The sequence below is a fragment of the Melospiza georgiana genome, chromosome 2, assembly GCF_028018845.1.
Source record: "Melospiza georgiana isolate bMelGeo1 chromosome 2, bMelGeo1.pri, whole genome shotgun sequence".
In the NCBI taxonomy this organism is placed as follows: Eukaryota; Metazoa; Chordata; class Aves; order Passeriformes; family Passerellidae; genus Melospiza; species Melospiza georgiana.
The window spans coordinates 4,239,296-4,258,461 of NC_080431.1; the positions used below are offsets into that span (position 1 = coordinate 4,239,296).

The following is a 19,166-nucleotide window of genomic DNA, read 5'->3' on the forward strand; positions in this document are numbered from 1 at the left end:
AAAAATGCCAAAAGAGATAATAAATTTTAAAAAGAAAAATGAAAAAAGCCTCTGCAAATTTTATTGTTCCTTGAGAAACATACTGTCATCTCCACCAATGACCCTGAAATCTATTACTTCTAAAAGCTTTACCAGAATTCATATCATGTGTTTGTATGATGCACAGCTCTACATTTAGGTAATTAATCTTTATTAAAAGATTTTTATTGCTATTTTATTTTACTTATTATTATTATTGAAATCTTTATTAAAAGGTTTCATTCTTACATCTTTACAATCTTCCTTTGTGCAACTTGTTTTGATGCGAGTATCAAACCATCTCACAGTGCCATCCTCACCACAAGAGAGGAAAGTGTAGGGATCATTTGGTACTGTCATAATCTGCTCAAAAGAAAAAAAAAGATTATTAATGCCTCCAGAAATAATACTAAATTAAAAATAAAAGGATCAATATTTGCAGCAGCAGTAAGGCTCAAGGACTCAAGTCAAGCTTTCCAGTGAAGTAACGAGAAAAACTGAAAAACTGATGATGTTTCTTCATTTTCAAGAAAAGGTTTGAACTGCTGAAGTCAAAGGAAACTTTTAAATGTCACATAAGATTAAATATCCATAGGTCAAGGCTTACAGTTGTTTCCATTATCTTTGAATGCATAACATACATTTACTGCAATCACTTTTCAGATAACTTATCAGTTTGCTGCAACAATCAACAAAAGCTCTGTTTATTCTCTATCAAGTAACAGAAGACAATTACAAACAAAGTCCTCAGAAGTCTGAATGCCCTGAAAATACTAAATGGCTTTTATTCCCATTGGGTTATTCCTTTATATCCTAGGTAGTTCCCTGCAGCAAGTCTGCATTAAAGGCTGCAACCAAGCTACCTCCTCACTGCAATATTTCTGCAATATTTTAATTTTCTTTTTTTTGAGAGAGCACTGTACTGAACCATTTTCCTAAGCTCAGCCCTTCTCCAGCTAGGGACAACTCAGATGGAGTCTCACATGAATGGCTTCACTCAAAACCTCCTCAAGACAAAATAAAAAGGCAAGTGATCATAATGTTAAATATGACCTTAATTCCACAGGTCAGGGAATGCACAGGAAATGTCAGTTTACTCACACTCTGTCTCTTAGAACAGAAAATGTTGTGGCACTATTTTTATTTTCCTACACTCCTGCTACTATCAGTAGAAATTCATAAAGCAACAACAATGGTTAATAGTGTAATACATTCATGGAGCACAGAGCACGAGTGATTCTTTAACATTTTAAATGAGATGATTTATCACCCTCACCTCCCATAATTCTTAATAAAAGTAACTTATGGATATCTGCAAATCTCTCTACCTGAAATGAGGTTACAAAGGTAACAGCTGAAGGCTTCAGCCTCTCTTCTAAGGCTCAGCACAGTAACTGAGACAATGCTTGCTGTGCCAAATAAGAAGTGTAACTTGCAGAACAAAGGCAAGGCTTCAATACCAACAGAACTGCTGAGCTATGACCACAATTCTTCAATGTAACAGTGTAACATATTGAAGACTGGTTTTCACTACATATTTCATTCAAATTAACTTCATTTGCATAGCTATAAAAGTTAGCAATCCACTAAATTCTTCAAGCATTTAGCAGAGCTTTCAGTGAAAACATTTTGCTCCAATAATGTTGCTGAATGTGAAAAGCTCTTATTTTTAGTAGCTGTGTGTTATTTTTGTTCACAATGATGCAATTTCACCCTATCCATGTAATATAACTTGCACATGGCAACTTTTATGTCCAGTGATCACAAACATCCTAAGTTCTTTATAAGCACTAAACCAGAGAAATGGAGAAGCGCAAGACCCAATAATTGAGTCAATATTACTATATTTAAGTTCAACAAGTACATTATAAATATTAAATTATTTTTTTACTAACTAAAAACTTGTTTGCTACTTAACTTTAAAAGTGTATAGCTGTGTGATCACTTCACTGTATTTAAAATAAGAAAGTAAGAGGTGTTCATAAAAGTACATTCCCTTTCTGAAATGTAATTCACATGAAGGGCAATAAAGAAAAGATTTGGCTGAGAAAAAACAAACTTGTCAAGGTCTTGTCCAAACAATAATTTCTTCAGAAGCATGTCTCAAGAGCCTCTCCCACTCTTAATCTATTCTCACTCAGAACTGAAAACAATTGTACAAGTATCTCACAGTTTACAACAATCTACACCAATTTCCACACTCCTCTGTTTCATGTTTTTGTAATGTCTTGAACTGCCACAAACTCCAAGGGCTGCATAAATCCAAACCACATTCAAATTTAGAATTGGTACCTCAGGGGCAGCTTTTAGCTTTTGTTATTTAGAGAACCCAGTGAGTCAAAGTTCTATATTTAACATGATGATGTGGTTACATACAGCTGGGCAGTACCATCACAATATTTAGAAATTATCTCTCCACTCCAGGAACCTCCCAACCTCAGTGCAAAACAGGATAAGAAAAACAACCTCATAAAGGGACAGAGTTGTTAAAACAGCCAGTGTCATATAGAGGTTTTGATATTCCTTCCATTAACAGTGTTTAAAAGCAGCAAAACCCACCAAAACTGTATCACATTCCTGTCATTCAAAACAATAATAATGCCCTCTTGTAACATATTTGGGATTATTTTTATTCAGCAATAAAGACCATTTTGGATGGTGCAATACAGCAGGGAAATGTAATTGGTGTAATTACTACCATAAGGACACTTTTACTACAGGAACAAAAATTAACTCTGGCAGTACTTCAGCCACTATCTTTTTTCACACACCTCAATTCTTTTTATGAGAAGTTTTAAAGATTTTATTCATTTAATATGCAAAGAAAGTGATCTAAAAGTTTGCTATGAAATCTGAGCTGGATAAATAAAAAACCAATGGATTTGGGATTTTTCCCCTGTGTGTGTACTGCAGCAGTGTTAAAAAAGCCCCAACAAATAGTGAAAGTAACAGGAACATTTATAACCTACCAAAAAATTTACAATTTTTTCTGTTTTAAGCATAGTAAGTTTTGCAAGCAGCATCTTTTGCTGTTATTTAAAAGAGGCAGATAGAACAACAAATCTTTCTATTTTCCTAACTTAAGTAATACTTTGCTTCCTCACTGGCCTAATTTATATGAACAAAACTTCCAAGGGAGGACTGAAAAGACTGTGGCTAAATTTACACCTAAAGAGTTAACTAGAATACACAACAGAAAAATTATCTACAATTCTAAACACATTTTTGAGATTAAGTTATTTACACACGCTGAGTTAAGCATTTCTTAGAAGAATCTAAATTGTGAAAAAGGCATGAAACTGCTGAAAAGTTCAGGGAAGAGGGGAGGGACAAGGGGGAAGAATAAAAATAAAAATGCAAATCAGTCACTTCCCCCACCCCCCAGCCTACCTCAGGAAGAAATTCAGAGCTCAATTTTAATCTGCTTTGCTCAGCTCAGTGAAGGTGAATTCATATGTGCAAAGTAATGTTAATAGCACCACTTTTTGCAAGTTTCTCAATTTAATTTAGCATATTTCTCTCTTCAAGTCTACTTTTTAAATGGGATAAAAAAACAATTCAAAAAAGACAGAAGAAAATTTGTAACTCTCACTGTATTGCAACAAAGTTCTCAGCAGTCTGGTTGAAATCTTGGGCAACAATATAATAAAATACATATTTTACTGATCTTAAACTTATGATTTATTTCAGGAGGTACCTCGTAGGTAGTCCCATAGTGGCAGGTGTACTGGCATTGCCTGTTGGTCTCTGCATCCTGTTCAACATTCGTGTAGAAAATGACTCCGTCCCCGGAACAAGAAACAATCTGTTTGTCATTGGTGCATGGCAGGAACTTTGCACTGAAAATATTGGCTCTGTGTCCTGAGCGAATCGTTGTGAGAACCTAGAGATCAAAGAAAAAAGGAGGCTGCAGCAGGTCAGTGTTTTCCAAGCAAATAAAGCATGGAAAAAACTCAGACTGTGAAATACCAGTTATGCACAGGCTGCCAGGGACCTACAGTTCAGTACAACACAACACACAAACTGCCTTTACACCAAATTTCTTCTAAGAACAAAGTGGTTCTACAAGAGAGATTTGCTCAGGCACTTGCACGAGGCAGTCTGCAAAATGCAAGGGCTGGAATGCAGCTGCCACCTTTGGTTTTGCAATGCTGGTTCCACAGCACATCAGGTTTCTCAAAGTGAAACATTAGTCAGGGTGATGGTGCAGCCACTCAGCACATCTGTGAGGAGACACTTAGAAGATCTGGGACATTGTGAGCCAAGAAGAATAAGGTACTGCAATCCAAGCCAACTTTATAGACTTGAAAATTTGATGTTACTCTTCAACTCACTCTAAAAAAGGAGAACTGATGTTTATAAGCAAGAATGTTTTGAAACTAGCAAAAAATAAAGAAACATTTAAGAACTTGATTATACAGGGAAATAAATCTGGACTTGACTAAGACTCATTCATTAACATTAAAGCAGAGAAACATAAGATTTACTTCACCATCACAGCTGATTTTAAACACTTTTTAGTGACTCTTTATCCTTCCTCACATATTTAGTTTACCAAAACTGAAAAAACCTCCACATGCTTTCCTGTGAACAAGTAAACATTATATTCTTATTTCTCCCATCTGCAGCACTTGAAGCAAACTGCATTTTCACCACTCCCATTAGGAAAGAAATACTCACCAAGCTGTTTACAGTATGAAAATTACTTCCAAATTTCCACTCAATTAACTTAATCAAAGGAAGTGTTTTGCAAATGAAGTTTTTCCGTCAGTAGCAGCTCATGACTAACAGTTCAGAAGTGCTATTTCACACCTTTTAAATAATTCCCACTAAAAAAGTTTAACAGTTTATCTGCATATTCTGAAAGAAACAAAATATTGATGGCTGAAGTCTATTTTTGCTACTCTACCTAGATAATAACAGAAAATATGGTAATAAGGATATTTGCCAATATGACAGAATTACAACACAATTATGATACCAATTTGCTGCCTTTTCCTGTATAGATTCTCTTATTCAAACCAGAAAAAATTAGGCTAACATAACTGTAACACTCATTAAAAATCACATCTCTAGTACATTTCAGGAATAACACTGATTATTGAGTCTTCTTGCTGGTACCTGCTGTTTTATAATTACATTTGCATGTACTGGAGAAAAAAGTAATTCAAAAATCATCTTTTCTGCTGTTACAAAAAATAAATAACTCAGCTAACTGAGTGAAAAATAAAAAAAGAAAACAAAACATCTCCCATATTCCTCATTATGTTTAAGTAGAGAAGTAGTACACAACAGGGGGAGAAACTGTCCCATGAAAGCATAAAGCTTTAAATTGCAGCACCTTTTAAAATATTAAAATATTTTAATGTAAAAATTATATAATGAGCAACTATCCCTAGTAGGATATTAAAATAAACTCTGCACAATAGATAACATTGAACATCCTTTATTTGCATGAAAAATTCTAACTCTGCAAGTCACTCCACCAACACTCACTTTGGAATATATCCATCATCCTCTTCACAGCTGTCTTTGATACCACTTTTCCAGCAGAACTCCCAGTCCAAGAGAAACCCTGCCTAGTGATACTGATCTGAACTTTCAGGCTGACACCAAAACTGAAAGGAAGAGATGAAGTTTGGAAGCTCTGGCTTATTTGGGGAGGTGAGCAAAAGGACCTTACCTATAGGCCCGGGCAACACTCCAAACCACCACAACCCTTCAGGAAAGCAAACTATTATTTTCTACTCAAACTCTCTTCCACCATACCTTCTGTTTCTCCCACACATTTAATTTTTGAGCATATCCTCGGGGTTTAGTTGTCAGCCTCTGAGAGGACACAGCTCAGAGCATCTGTTCTACCAAACTACCAGCAGTTCCTTCAAGAGAAAGGTGTGGGACAGTGCCACTACCTGATGGATGCCAGCTGGCACTGCTGGGAGTCTTTCACCTTATTTCAGTACAAATTATTCTCCATCCACTTGCAGGCACACACAAGGCAATCTAATTTTACATTGGAGTGATCTATTTTAATCAAGACTGACACTCCAACAACATTACACAGAAAGACATTACATACAGTACATTACACAGAGTAAAAAATACAGTATTTTAAAAGTGAGAGGAAAACAGTTTATCTGACTACAAGATTTCATGAGAATTACTGAATCCTATTGCTGGTCCTGACACTAATCTGTGGTGAGACCATGTTCCCTTTGTGCCCAGCCATGTACCGTAAAATGGGATAATACCAATGTCACAAAGGATTAGAACTCTCAAGTTTTAAAGCACTGTGAGGTTTTATTCCCATTTATATACACTAGGAAGAGCATGATATTATCTTTTTCACATAATAATATCTGAAAACTGATATATTTAAAAATATCTTTTAATACCTTGAAAAATAATAAATTGCATCCCATTTGAAAATTAACAAGCAGCCAGAAACAAACCTACCTTTCTGCTGTAGGGATTAGTAATGACCAGGTTGGTGTCATCTGAACCAGATAAGATATATTCTCCTGTATCATTCCAGCAAATTGTATTCACCTGCATGAATTAAAAAAAAAATATTGTTTAGACTTATATTAATTCAATTTTCACCATATTAAAACATCAAACTCATCCAACACTACAGAAATAGGAGTTAACAAATTCAACTGAAATGATGTAATTTCTAAGCAGCTAGCATTAAAAAAAAAAAAAGTGTTTTTAAAACAAATTGATAAGGGAATCACCTGCTTCACCTATGGCATCTCAATTACTCCCTCTGCTCCTCAAGAGTTCATCAGGTAAATTAAGCTTCCCACAGTAGCCACAATTTTACACACTCAGGTGTTTTAATGAACCAAATCTATTCCACAGAGAGTTCTCTGAATTTGAACTGGAGGGCATCACAGTGCTCTCATTACTGCATCTTCACCATATCCAAATTCTGACCATCCATTGCTTTGCACACTTTTCAGTGACCACACCTTCTCAGGGAAAAGCACTGCAGAATCCATCCCAGATCCCTTTTGAAAAGTGTGAGTAGGCTGGGAAAGAAGAATCCTACAGTGAGGTACAGAATTGTACTGGGAGAGCTTTACAACACATTTCCTTATCAATTCTCCTTGTCACAGGACTGTGCTTAATAATGTGTCAGTGAAACAAAGCTGTGAAAGCACTCAAAATCCAGGAAGCTCAAGAGGTATCCTCCAAGCAGCAGCTCATGCACAAGCACCAAAGACTGCATGCAAGACCATTACTATTTCAAGTAAGGCTCTAAAATACCTTTTAAGTGTCAAACTGCAGCCATCACCACTTTCTGCTGGCTAGATTCTGTTGGCAGAACAGCTGCCTTAGTGTGATGTACCAGACTGGATTACAGAATTGGTAAAAAACCCACTTCCTTCTTAATTATTTTCTTATGCTTTTTTTTTTTTTTTTCAAATTCAAATGTCTCACTCTGAGGCCCCCCCTCAATAAAAATAATTTTTGTTTAAAATAAGTACACCCATTCTAGTTGCTGCTTTAATGACAAGTTGAGTGGGGGTTAGTTGCAAAATCAGAGTTAGCAGTTTCAGGTGGATCACAGGGACAACAGCACCTTGATATTCTCAGGTGCAGGAACTTGAAGAGATCTTGGTGTTAAACATGCCTATGCCAGGGCTAGCTCAGTGCTCAGAAACAATCAGATATTGTCAGGATTTATTAGGAAATGCACAGAAGAGCAGGATATACATCCATGCATGGCAATCCCACATGTCCCACACTATGCAGTTTGATTCACATCCCACTCCTGCATTCTCCATTTCTATTACTGCCCACTTGGAAAGAGAAATCATGACAAGGAATTACTGGGGTGCTCACAGATATCTAACACTTTTTAAGGCAAGAAGCAAATATTTTGTACTACTCTAGGGAAGGGAAATGATAGAAGCTTATGAGAACATGAATGACATGGAAAAAGTAAAAAATAATTTTTTGTGGATCTTCACAGTACAAGAAATGGAAGGCCTTAAATAAACAATCCAATGAAACATGGCTTTTTAATGAAACTGGAAATCATTGTTATAGAACACCTTAAACACCAGAAGTGGAAGGATATACATATTCATCAAAGAGAAATGAAAAATGATCAGAAACAAAGGTGCAGCTTCCACCTCTATCTACCCATTTAACATGATGTGTTCTCCAGAACATCCATCAAATACTGTCTGCTTGCCCCGTCTCAACTTCCTTCAAAAATATGTGCTGGCCACTTTCAGGGCCAGGTTATCAGGCTCCACTGAGCTTGGGGATGACCTTGCATGGCTACTCTTATGATTTTATAACTCTGGCTGTCAATCACCAAGAACCACAATTTCAACTAGCCCCCAGAACCATCTATCATTGAAATAACCTGTCCTGACAATGGCTGTACTCTAAAATGTTGTCAAACATTGCACAGCACTACAGCCAGGGCAAACACAACCCAGCAATGTTTATTTTCATCTGCATTTCCTCTCAGGCAGAAAAGTATTATTATCATTGCCCTAAAGAAACCAAAATGCTAATGTAAGAACACAGGAATAGAAACAAGAATGAAACACTGAAAAAACAAGGAAGCTACCGAAGATTTTTAAGTCATGATATGAGAAAGAAAAGTTAGCACAAACAATTAAACAAATTGAGGGGGTGGATGTGTATATTTATGTATAAACCCAAAATCTGAACGACAGCAAAGCAGAGAAACATTGAAGATGCAAAGGGGAGATGAGATTGTCTAAATTGCATCATCACAAGTCTACACAAGACATCAATCATTCTCCTCCAAAATTCCAATTTCATTGCAATTATTGCCTCAGTTGAGCAATTTTAATATAGCCTGACCAGAACAAAGTTGGTTCAAAAAATAATCCTGAATGACATAACCAAATTACTTGAGGTCTGTAACTAAACAGGCTTTTTTATTCTGTACCCAATCACCTTCTCAGCACTGCTGGCAATAAATAACTCAAAAAGTAAGGAAGTTTTTCAGTGAAATCAGCTTGTTTGGAGTGTTTTTCAGAGACTTTCCAGTCAATATACACAGTGTTAAGTACAACCTACTCAGCAACATTGAACTCAAATAACTCAAATAAATTTGCATATGGATCACTAAAAAACCAGAATTTAAAAAAGTTCTCTTCTCATTCCATGGTAGTAAACTACTGAAATATACTTTAAAACAAGAATGGGTTAGAAAATTGCTTTTTATTTTGAAAAAATATTGTACTACCTGCACTGCCACTCAACACCCAACTAAAAGTATAATGTAACAGTTACTATTCTGAGTTTGGAAACCTTGGAAAAGGTATTGGACCCAGAAGAAAGGATACATCAAACACAAATGACAGACAATTACTAACAAGCTAAGAAAAGCCAAAGGGTGTGAAATTAGTTTTTTCTATTAAGTACTCCACATTATTAATTGTATCTAATTTTATTTGTCACTCATCTAGCCTTGCAAGGAGTCAGTGGGCACTTCTGATTCATTAGTCAATTAGTCAGACATAAATTTAGTATCTCAAAGACAGTGCAGGAGGCAGTGCAGCCAGTCCTTAAAAAACAAAAAAGCCAAGTCCTCACTTCCATGCAAAGTGACCTCAGAATCAAGTCTTTTGTGAACAGAAGAGATTAACAGAATACCAAAATAGAAGAAAAGAAATTTAAATGGCTGTAGATATCCAAAATATCAGGAATGTCCCCCAGGCAAAGAAGGGGTAAAAAAAGGCAGTGCTTTTCATCTGTGGAGTACAAGGTGAAAATTGTTTCTAAGAAAACACCAACTCCCTATACTGGGTTTAGTCTGGCTTTGAGGAGTACATCTGAAAAGGACTTGTTCCCAAGTGCCACCCTGAAGGAGATGAATGCCATGAAGAATGCTGGTTTGTTATTGATCTGAAAATGAGACTGTACATAGAAATGAGAAGTTACTCCTTCAGGTAATATTCTTTATTTCAAAATGTAGTATTTACTCATGTCAAATGCTTCATCTACATCCTGCATTTCAGCCTTCCTCAGCTTTCACAGGACCAAACCAGGAAGAAAATAATCAGTATTTTTACTGCAATTCAATGTGTTTTAGAGTTTCTTTATCCTCTACTTTCCTCACACTTCATTGCTGCTGGTCCAGATTGCTTCTCTTTCAGCATTTCACCTTTGGATTTAATCACTTTATACAGAACAGCTCACCTACCTCTGTACATTTCCTCATCTTCTTAAGCTCCCTTTACAGCTAACACAGAAAATGGCAAGTTCTGGCATACAAATGATCTTACTGAATTTGACCATGTGAACCTTGTTCAAAGAGGCAAATCCTGCCCTGGAAGGAAGATAAGGCTACTGGCAGACATCAATAATTCTGCAGAACCAATTCAATTACTTCACACAGTGCTGCTAGAAACTGTGTCTTCAAACCAAGGGGAAAATGGGACTGTTTCAAAGAGAATTGTCCCTGAACTCTGAGGTGAGAATACTCAGATTTTAAACAAAAGATAATATTACTGTTCCAAGAGTGTGGATATGTGAAGTAATCCATGGAATATTTCCTTCTTCACAGATATCCTGCCTGGGTATGATTATACACACAGTTCTATCTCCCACAGGATCTCTCTTCTGTCTAACAGGTAGGAACTTGGACTTTACTTTTATCCTCAATTAGTAAAAAAATTTCTTGCCTTAAGTAAGTTGTCCACTGTATCCAATTACACAGCATGCTTTATACAGAAAATACAAATCACAGCTTATTCAACAGAGCAATGAAAAAGTTCTTAAAAATACCAAGCAACCAAACAAAACCCCAAACCCCTGCCATCCAACCTTCATTAAAAAAACCCAACCATCCAAAAACCAAATCCAGACACACCTTTTAATAGGACAATATGTCATTAATTGCCTACATTTGAAATGCAAGCTAAGTTAACAGTTATGGGAAAAATTAAAAAAAAAAAAAACCTAATTACCATTGATGGTAATAAGGAGCTTAATCAGTAGAAGCATTGTAATTTCATTGATTTCTATGCCACAGATTTTTTAAAAACAAATAGTAAGAAATTATACTGAGTGGTTGTTAGCCTTAAAAGATAATTCCTTGCAAAAAATCACACAGTAAATGAGGTAGTAACTCCCAATATCCCGTTCCTTAAAGCTGGAGAGTTCTGAGCAAATTTAACTTCTGAAGACATTTTTTCAAACTGTAGTATTTTAATACTGTATTTAAATACTGTAGTATTTTAAACACCTGCAGACAATGCTGTAAGTTTACAATTTAAGCATTTTACACCTACTGAAACAATTAGGCCATATGTTAAAGCATACTTTCAAAGCTAACATAAGCACATCAAAGTTAGTTTTCAAATAAATATCCATCAGGTAGATTAAAGCAACATCAACAGCCAACACCAAATCTGCAATTTCTGTTACATGACACAGAGGCAGATAATTGAATAGAGATCAGTTGCTTAACATTTAACAAGTAGTGAAGAAATATTTTCCTATATTCTATTTTAATAGGAAAAAAATACTTTTTTTACAAGGAAATAAAGAAAAAATAAATAAAATGCCCTAACCAACTTCAGGAAAAGAAACTTGAAAATTTTAATCTTCAGTATTTGAGGAGATGAAAAATTACTAAGAGAAGAAATTTGGAAGGAAAGTATCAGTGTTACAATCTTGAACATGAAAATTAATAAATACACATAGAACCATAGAATTGTTTGGGTTGGAAGAGACTGTATATAATCATTCTTGTAGCATTTCTTGAAAAAAACTAGAAATGTATATATTTGTTTCATTACACCAACAGCATCTGAACCAGAACATTGAACTTATAATGTAGTCAGCACAGGAAAAGTAGCTCACATTTTATATAGAGCAATTCTAATCCTGGCCTTTCCCAGATTTCCCAGGCTCACAAAAACACAGGCACATCAAAATCATATTTCTGATCTTGAGAAGGCTGGATGTTAACAACACTTGTTCCTTAAAATTACTACTGTGTTAGTTTAAAATTATATTGCTCCCCAATTAATTAAAAGTCCAAGCAACTCAAGCTAAAATAATCATTATGTTTGTACAGTTTTAGAAATACACATTAAAGTACAAAAGCTTGACTTACATTTTCTTTTTTATAGAATAATTTCATTTTTCAGATATCTTGTACAACAGAAACCATAAATTTCTGCTCTAATGCTCAAATGTAACATGGCAGCCTCTTTGTCCTGAACCTAGTTTAGGTAAAAGCTTTCTTTAAAAGGATTTGTTTTAAAATATCTGGACCCCTTTCAAAAATTAATATTAATATTCAAATAAGCCTTTCAGGAAGGCTTAATTTTGTTTCCATTCCCTATTAGTCAGCATATAGCACCTGATGATTTGCTTTTTGAAATTGGAAAATAAATCACTCAAAACACTAATAAATTTTTAATTCAATACAGTATAGCAAAAAAAAAAAAAAAAAAAAAAAGACTTCATTTCAAGGTTTAAGATGGGTCCTAACTGAAAATGTAAGAATGTGTTTAAATGGCAGGAGAGAGGAGAGATTAATTCAGCCACAGACACAAGATATTCAAGAAGAAACAAATAGCAAGAGAATTCAGATGTGGATCTCAACAAGCAGAGTGGTCCTGCTCAGCTTTAATGTACAAATAAAAGATATTTGCCTTTTTAAGTTGAGGGATTATTACCATGGCAACAAAATCACAGTTTAATAATTTTTAACAAACAAAAAAGCAACAAGTGACTTACACATCCATCATGCACATTCAAGGTTGCTTCAAGTTTTAATCTTTGGATGAATTCTCTTCTCCCTGTGAAGAAAAATACCAATTACATAACTTCTAAAAACTGAAGTAGTTAAGAGCCTGCTAATGACCACTCACAGGTAAAAACCTAAATGGTAAAGAACCAGAATATAGATTTAAATCTTGAAACAATTCATATGGTTCTCATTTTACAAATCCTAAGACAAGCATGACATTTGCTGCTTCTTCCACCACCTTTATGAAGGGTGCAGAAATGGCAAAACTAACATTTCACAGATTCACAGGCTGATGCTCCCTCTAAAACTAATAGCAAGAAAACAGAAATTAATCCTGTGGTTATTTGGTTCACTTGGCTGAGAGGGAGCTATGATAACATAGTTCAAGCAGGACAACCCTTGCATTTGGGAAATTAACATTTAAGATCAGTAACATTCCATTTCATACCAAGTATGTGAAAAGAAGAGATGAAGGATAAAGGTGAAATCTATCAACACATATGAAGACAAAGCCTCAGGAACTTTCATGTCTTTATACCCTATGGACAAACTGATTTTATCACTGCACTCAAAAACACTACTGTACTAAACACATGAAGAGGGAAAACAAAAGTACATTGACAAAAATGTGGTCTTTTCCTGAACTACATGTTTCAACACATGGCTTCAACTCTCAGGTTATACTGAATCTAATATTCCCCAGAAAACACTCTCAGAAAAGAAAAATACTGGTAAACCTAATATTTTTAACTTCAATCCCAAAAGCTTCTGAACTCAAGGACCATTTCCCCTTTTTTAATTCTGTTAATACATCTCTCAGAACAAAATTCCAGGTAAGAGCATCAGACTGTAGGCTTTTGCCAGGCTGCACTGCTTCCAAATATGTAACTGTGAAATTCACTCAAAATGAACCTTAAAAACCTAGAATCAGGAAAAGAACAGCAAGAGACTCCACATCTGAAAAATCCTACATTTGTGAACTTGCTTTGGTTCAGCTCAAGGCAGAGCCATGTCAGAGCTCAGTGCTGTCTCTGGCACATATTTGGAAAAGTCGTTTCTCCTCTCTCCTCTTGCTGCTTCTGAATGCTTTTAGTTTGTCCCATACACTCTCCAGGCCTGCAAAAGAACACCTGCTATCCACACCTGGTCCCTCCCAAGCTGTCTGGAAGCAGGCACTGAGCATCCCTGCCCCTCTCCCTCCTCCCAGGCCAGAACCCCCTTCCAGCACCACCAGCTCCTGCACCCCATCCAATGTTCATGCAGCCTTCCCCCCTCAGAAGGTCTGGGCTAGATACCTCAGTTTGGCTGGAAGTAGAAGCCACCTCCAGAATTCAGAATTGCTCATAACACTGCTTAAATACCTTAAATTAGATGAAGATCATACTTGGGCAAAATATTTTTTCTGTTTCAAGAGGAGGTACTTAGTGGGTGAAATGGTTATGAAGTGCTTGCACTTAAAGCATGTCTGAGCCAGCTTTAAAAAGATAAAAGCCAGACTTCCCTCATGCCCCATTTTATAAACACTGAACTTGTGACATCTCAGGTGCTACAATTTCTGCTAACCAGGAGTAACCATAATTAGAGAAAAATTAAAATAATGACATCTTAAGCACCATGCTCTATTAGCAAGAATGCATTCTTTGATTAGGAATACACATCTACCTAGTTCACTAGGCTTTCTTTACCACTTCTCCTGATCCATTTTTTCCACTCTCCAGGAACACACTCCACCTGCAGATTCTAAATTGTTGTTTTATTGTACCTTTCTGTGAAATTCTATTATTTTTTCAAATGAAATTATTTCTGTGCTTTCAATGAAGATTCCTACTATCAGATTATTTTGATTTCTTCAATTGCTTGTAAGTAAATGTGAGTGCTAAGGTGGGAAATATCACCTGCTGCATGCTTGGGTATCATTTTGCACAACAGAAACTTTAAAATTTCCTTCTGGGGTGCTCCTGTAATGCAAAATACAGAGCAGTAATACATGACCTCCAATAGGATAACTTCATTAAGAACTGTATACTCCATAGACCAACACAAAAATACAGTGTTTGCCAGAGCCATCACACTTTCATTGAAGAACAGAAAAAATCTGATAGCAGTGGATGATTGTTGGGCATTGCATCACATGCATAAAATACATGTGGAACAAGGTGATGTCTGCAGAGCAACAGGCAGGTGCTTGCTGAGAATCCTGTGTACACACAAACACCAAAGATGATTCAAACTAATTTTTAAAAACAAAAGAACAACAGATTTTTCTCCTTCCTTCATGCTATGGTTTTTATCCAAATCACTTAAACCAGCAAGTAAGAAACAACAACTGTGTTCTAATCACATTTTCAGTTTCAATTTTTATTTCCTTACAGAAATCTGTTGACAAAAGATATGAACAATTTGTTGCTGTTAGATTAGGATTTTTTGATCTTAATAAGAACACAGTATTCATACAAGTTTCAGTAAACCTGAGATGCAGGCATAAGGTGTCTCATATACTCAACACTTGGCCATTTAAAACATTATTTAAAAATTGTTAGGATTGCATATATGATTTGTTATATATGTGTTTAGTTATTTATCCTTTGATCATTTTTTTTATCTAAATATTCAAGAAAGGAATTAAATGCAAAAAAATTTTACAACTTAAATAGTTTCTATATTCCCTAAAGGAAAAAGGGAGCAAGGAAGAAAGCAGTTAAAATGTTTTGTCTCCAAACCCCCTCTTATTTGATTAAGTACTAAAAGCAGTAAGACTACTGAATGGATTGTTTGTAGTTTATCTGGTCATTCAAAACTAGAACCACCAGGTCTTAAGTGGTGCTTTTACTCTTAAATAAAAACCTGAACCACATGAATAAACTGATCTGAAGAAAATACTGCCTCTGCTTTTGCTGTTGGTAAAAGCTGAGCAAAGTCAGTGAATCTGTGCTCCTTGTACTTCAGCAATGACTCCCACAGGTTCACTTGGTTGGATAAAAATGCTCAGTAGTAAGTATTAGAATTTGTCACCTGAATATTTTTGTCACTGATCCACTTTTATGACATTGAAAAAAATTAAGAAGCAATACCTCTTGGTTTGTTTTGTATTTACTCTTCAGCATCTCAGCTCTAATTGCTGGACTTCCTAACAGTCAGATGCTCCACATCAAGGGCTCTGCTCTCCCAAGTGACAAGAATCTTCACAATCCTTAATTCCCATTCACCTAATCCAAAAGCTGCCTGTTCCCTCCACTGTCCTACAAAGGCAGCTCTCCTGGCTCCCCTTTCAGCTACAAGGATGGATCAAACCCAACCTTCTAACAAAACCCCAAAAGTACTTTCCTCTTACAATATCAGCATCAAGACCTCTGTCATGTTTAGATTTTTCCCAATCCAATACTGAGAACAGGCTCTCAAGCCAGAAACTTTTTCCCCTTAACCATGTAGCACCCCTAGAAAGGCAATAATTTAATTCTGTGAAGGTGCTTCAATATATTGTTTCCTATATTCAAATAAGGCCTAGGACATGGATCAAGTGATCAAGCTGTCATGACCAAGATTATCTCACTGGACACATGGGTGTGCGAAGGTGAAATTTACTAACAAGTAAATTCACTGCAAAGGTGAATTTACTAACAAGAACATGATAAAGCAAAACAAAAAAATAAGCCCTGGTAAATTTCAAATGGCTGTGATGACCTCCCTGTGTTTACATAGCTGAAATTTGGAAAGCTGTCAAACTAATGCTCCACCCACCCCCTTTCACTAGTTATGCACCAAGTGAAGCCTCAAGGTTCAGTGCTACTCTCAGTACAATGACCAATAACACTCAGTTTTTAGCCATCCACCTGTTCTCACCAAACATTATGCACTGCTGAAGCCTCAAGGTACAGTGAAACTCTCAGTGCAGTGATCAAGAATTTTTTAGTTTATATTAAGCAGGAGACTTAGGGATCATTCTTTGTATGAAAGAAGCCTCAACTTGAGTCATTCATGATACAAATTTAAATATGAGAAAGCAGGCGAAAGAGAAGTTGCAACTGTTTCTTTGTAACTTCATGTATTCAAAACATCCACTGTGCACAAGGTCAAACCAAACACTGCCTTGCAATTCCCACCTGGAGAATTACCCAGCCTGGGTGTCTGGGCAGAGCCCTAACCTCACTTCAGGGAGCAATACCAAAATAAACCAGCATCCCTTGTACTCCCCACTCACAGTCCTTACAGCACCTTTTAGGTCACAGTCCTCAGTTTAAGAATTGCTGATCAGGTGCTTCCTCTGTGCCTGTTTTGGCAGAGAGAGACACCTTTCTTTTGTAAGTAACTTAAGTCAAACCTGCTTCAGAACTAATGACAGCAGACAAGTTAGATGCTCTGAGCATGCAAAACCTTCATATATTTAAAACTGGGCTCCAACGTTTCCCCTTGAAGAAGTACAGATCATTTCATTATGAAAGTTTAGCTTTAAAGCACACTTGTGCTCCACAGAAATTTAACTAAACTTTGATCCAAAGCAGCACCAGCAGAGTATAAGATGTTAAAAGACAACCCTTTTTCAGTAATAGACCCCATTTATCAAATGAACACTCATTTATATCAAGCTGGCTCTTTGCAAGGCCAAGTCCCTCAGCGCTGGCTCGCTGTGACATTTGGAATGCCCTAGTTTAAAGCTGAAATGGAGCCAGCATCTGTTCCCAATGCAGAGCACATGGTATCCTGCACTCTGAGTGCATTTCAAAACTTCTCTTGGTTTTTCAGGGTACCATTTAGGCATTTCTGAAGTAACCCCATTTGTATATAGATTATTTTGCTGGATTAACTACATCAAACTCTTCTGATCCACATCAAAACACAATTTTTCCAGCAACCAGAATTCTCCATATACCATAAAGCAAACAGGACTACACATAACAAGCACTGAATTAACTTCCATCAAGGTAAGTTAAAATTCGTGAAGATTAATTACAACCTTAAAAATCACTTGTTAGCTACGTAGGCCAACACTGGCCCTGTTTTATAGTCATTGTGACAGAGGCTCAAGCAATTTATCAAAGGAAAAGAGTGAACCAGCAGTACTGCCAGAAACCAAATCCATGGGTGTGACCTCCAATCCTTTGAACAAGGCTTTGTGTTATATTTCCTCACTCTTCTGCACAACTGCAAAAACACCAAAAATAACAACTCCTGGTTCTGTCAATGTTTAAAAGACTACCTTTCAAGAGACTATGATCACCTATTTCACTATGGTTTAAGTTCAAAGCAGATAACCCAAATTATTCTTTGCTCTTAACGATACATCACAAAGCCTGAAAGAATGAACAATACGAAGAAAACACAAATTATTTTTATTTTCTACAAAGAGACTTCTTTGCCATTTTATTATGTCAGAGCTTTGCTACTAACCAGCCAGCATCAAACAACATTGTGTTAATCAAGCCTGTACTCAAATCCTAAGATAGGCTCAAGTAATGAGCTTTAGGTAATAAGAAACACAAAACTTTCAGATATTATAACACCAAGACAGAAACTACAGAAGACAGGACACTATGCCCTAAATTATAAATCAGCAACCTATAATATCTTATAGTGAGTATATTAATATAAAACCTGATCTCAAAAAACCCACAAACAACAACAAAGACAAACAAAGAAAAAACAAAACAAAACCCAAACCAAACAAACAAAAAAAAAAAAAACAACAAAAAAACAACCAAAAAAGAGATCTGCTAAAGTTCTGAAAAAAAAGTTCAGCAATGTTATACATTTTAGGGTAATAAATAAGCGTTTTGGAAAATACTTCTGTTTAGGTTTGCTATTACAGAATCTGCAAAAATAGGTTACTGTAGGTAAGAGCACGGATAAGATGTGTTTGGTTAGTACCAATGGCTGTAATTCACTTTGAAACAAGTTTTGGATACTGAAAGGATACACTCCCAAATATAAGCCTCCACTGGGCTCCATAACTGGGAAGGTTACAAGCATTTGGGCTTTAAACCAATGTCTTTGATTTCTGTTTGATATTTACCATGGTTTATGCCTGAAAGATTTCATAAATTTCAGCTGCATTAATACAAAGTATTTAAGGTGTTCTCAGTGACAAAAATGGACAAAAAAGGTTAAAGTACAAGTACTTTTCTCAGGGAAGGCACTTTATCTGTGCTGCACTGACTGGTGCTAAGTGGATTTCATTCACAAGTACACCACATTCTGACAGATATCCTTACACTTCCCCTCACTGCCCATACTTGTCTTCTGTATTGTTCTTGTTTTGTGACAGGAGGAAAAATATGCCAGTTTTCAGCAACTTTGGTATTTATTCAGTCCTTTCAAGTAGTCTGATGATCAAATATAAACTACTCACTGAGACAAAAGGTACTTGAAATTTTTATATTATGCCACAAAT

General features: G+C 35.9%; 1 protein-coding gene across 4 annotated transcripts in view; it reads right to left on the reverse strand.

Moving 5' to 3' along the window:
* Positions 1-19,166, reverse strand: part of DCAF6 (DDB1 and CUL4 associated factor 6) — a 74,159-nt gene that overhangs the window by 45,420 nt on the left and 9,573 nt on the right. For all 4 annotated transcript variants that reach the window (XM_058043712.1, XM_058043703.1, XM_058043694.1 and 1 more), the window contains exons 2-5: positions 12,769-12,830; positions 6,475-6,567; positions 3,716-3,901; positions 268-381 (exon numbers count right to left, since the gene is read on the reverse strand). In XM_058043712.1, the coding sequence (XP_057899695.1) occupies positions 268-381; positions 3,716-3,901; positions 6,475-6,567; positions 12,769-12,830 (455 nt within the window). The remainder of the gene's footprint in view (positions 1-267; positions 382-3,715; positions 3,902-6,474; positions 6,568-12,768; positions 12,831-19,166) is intronic.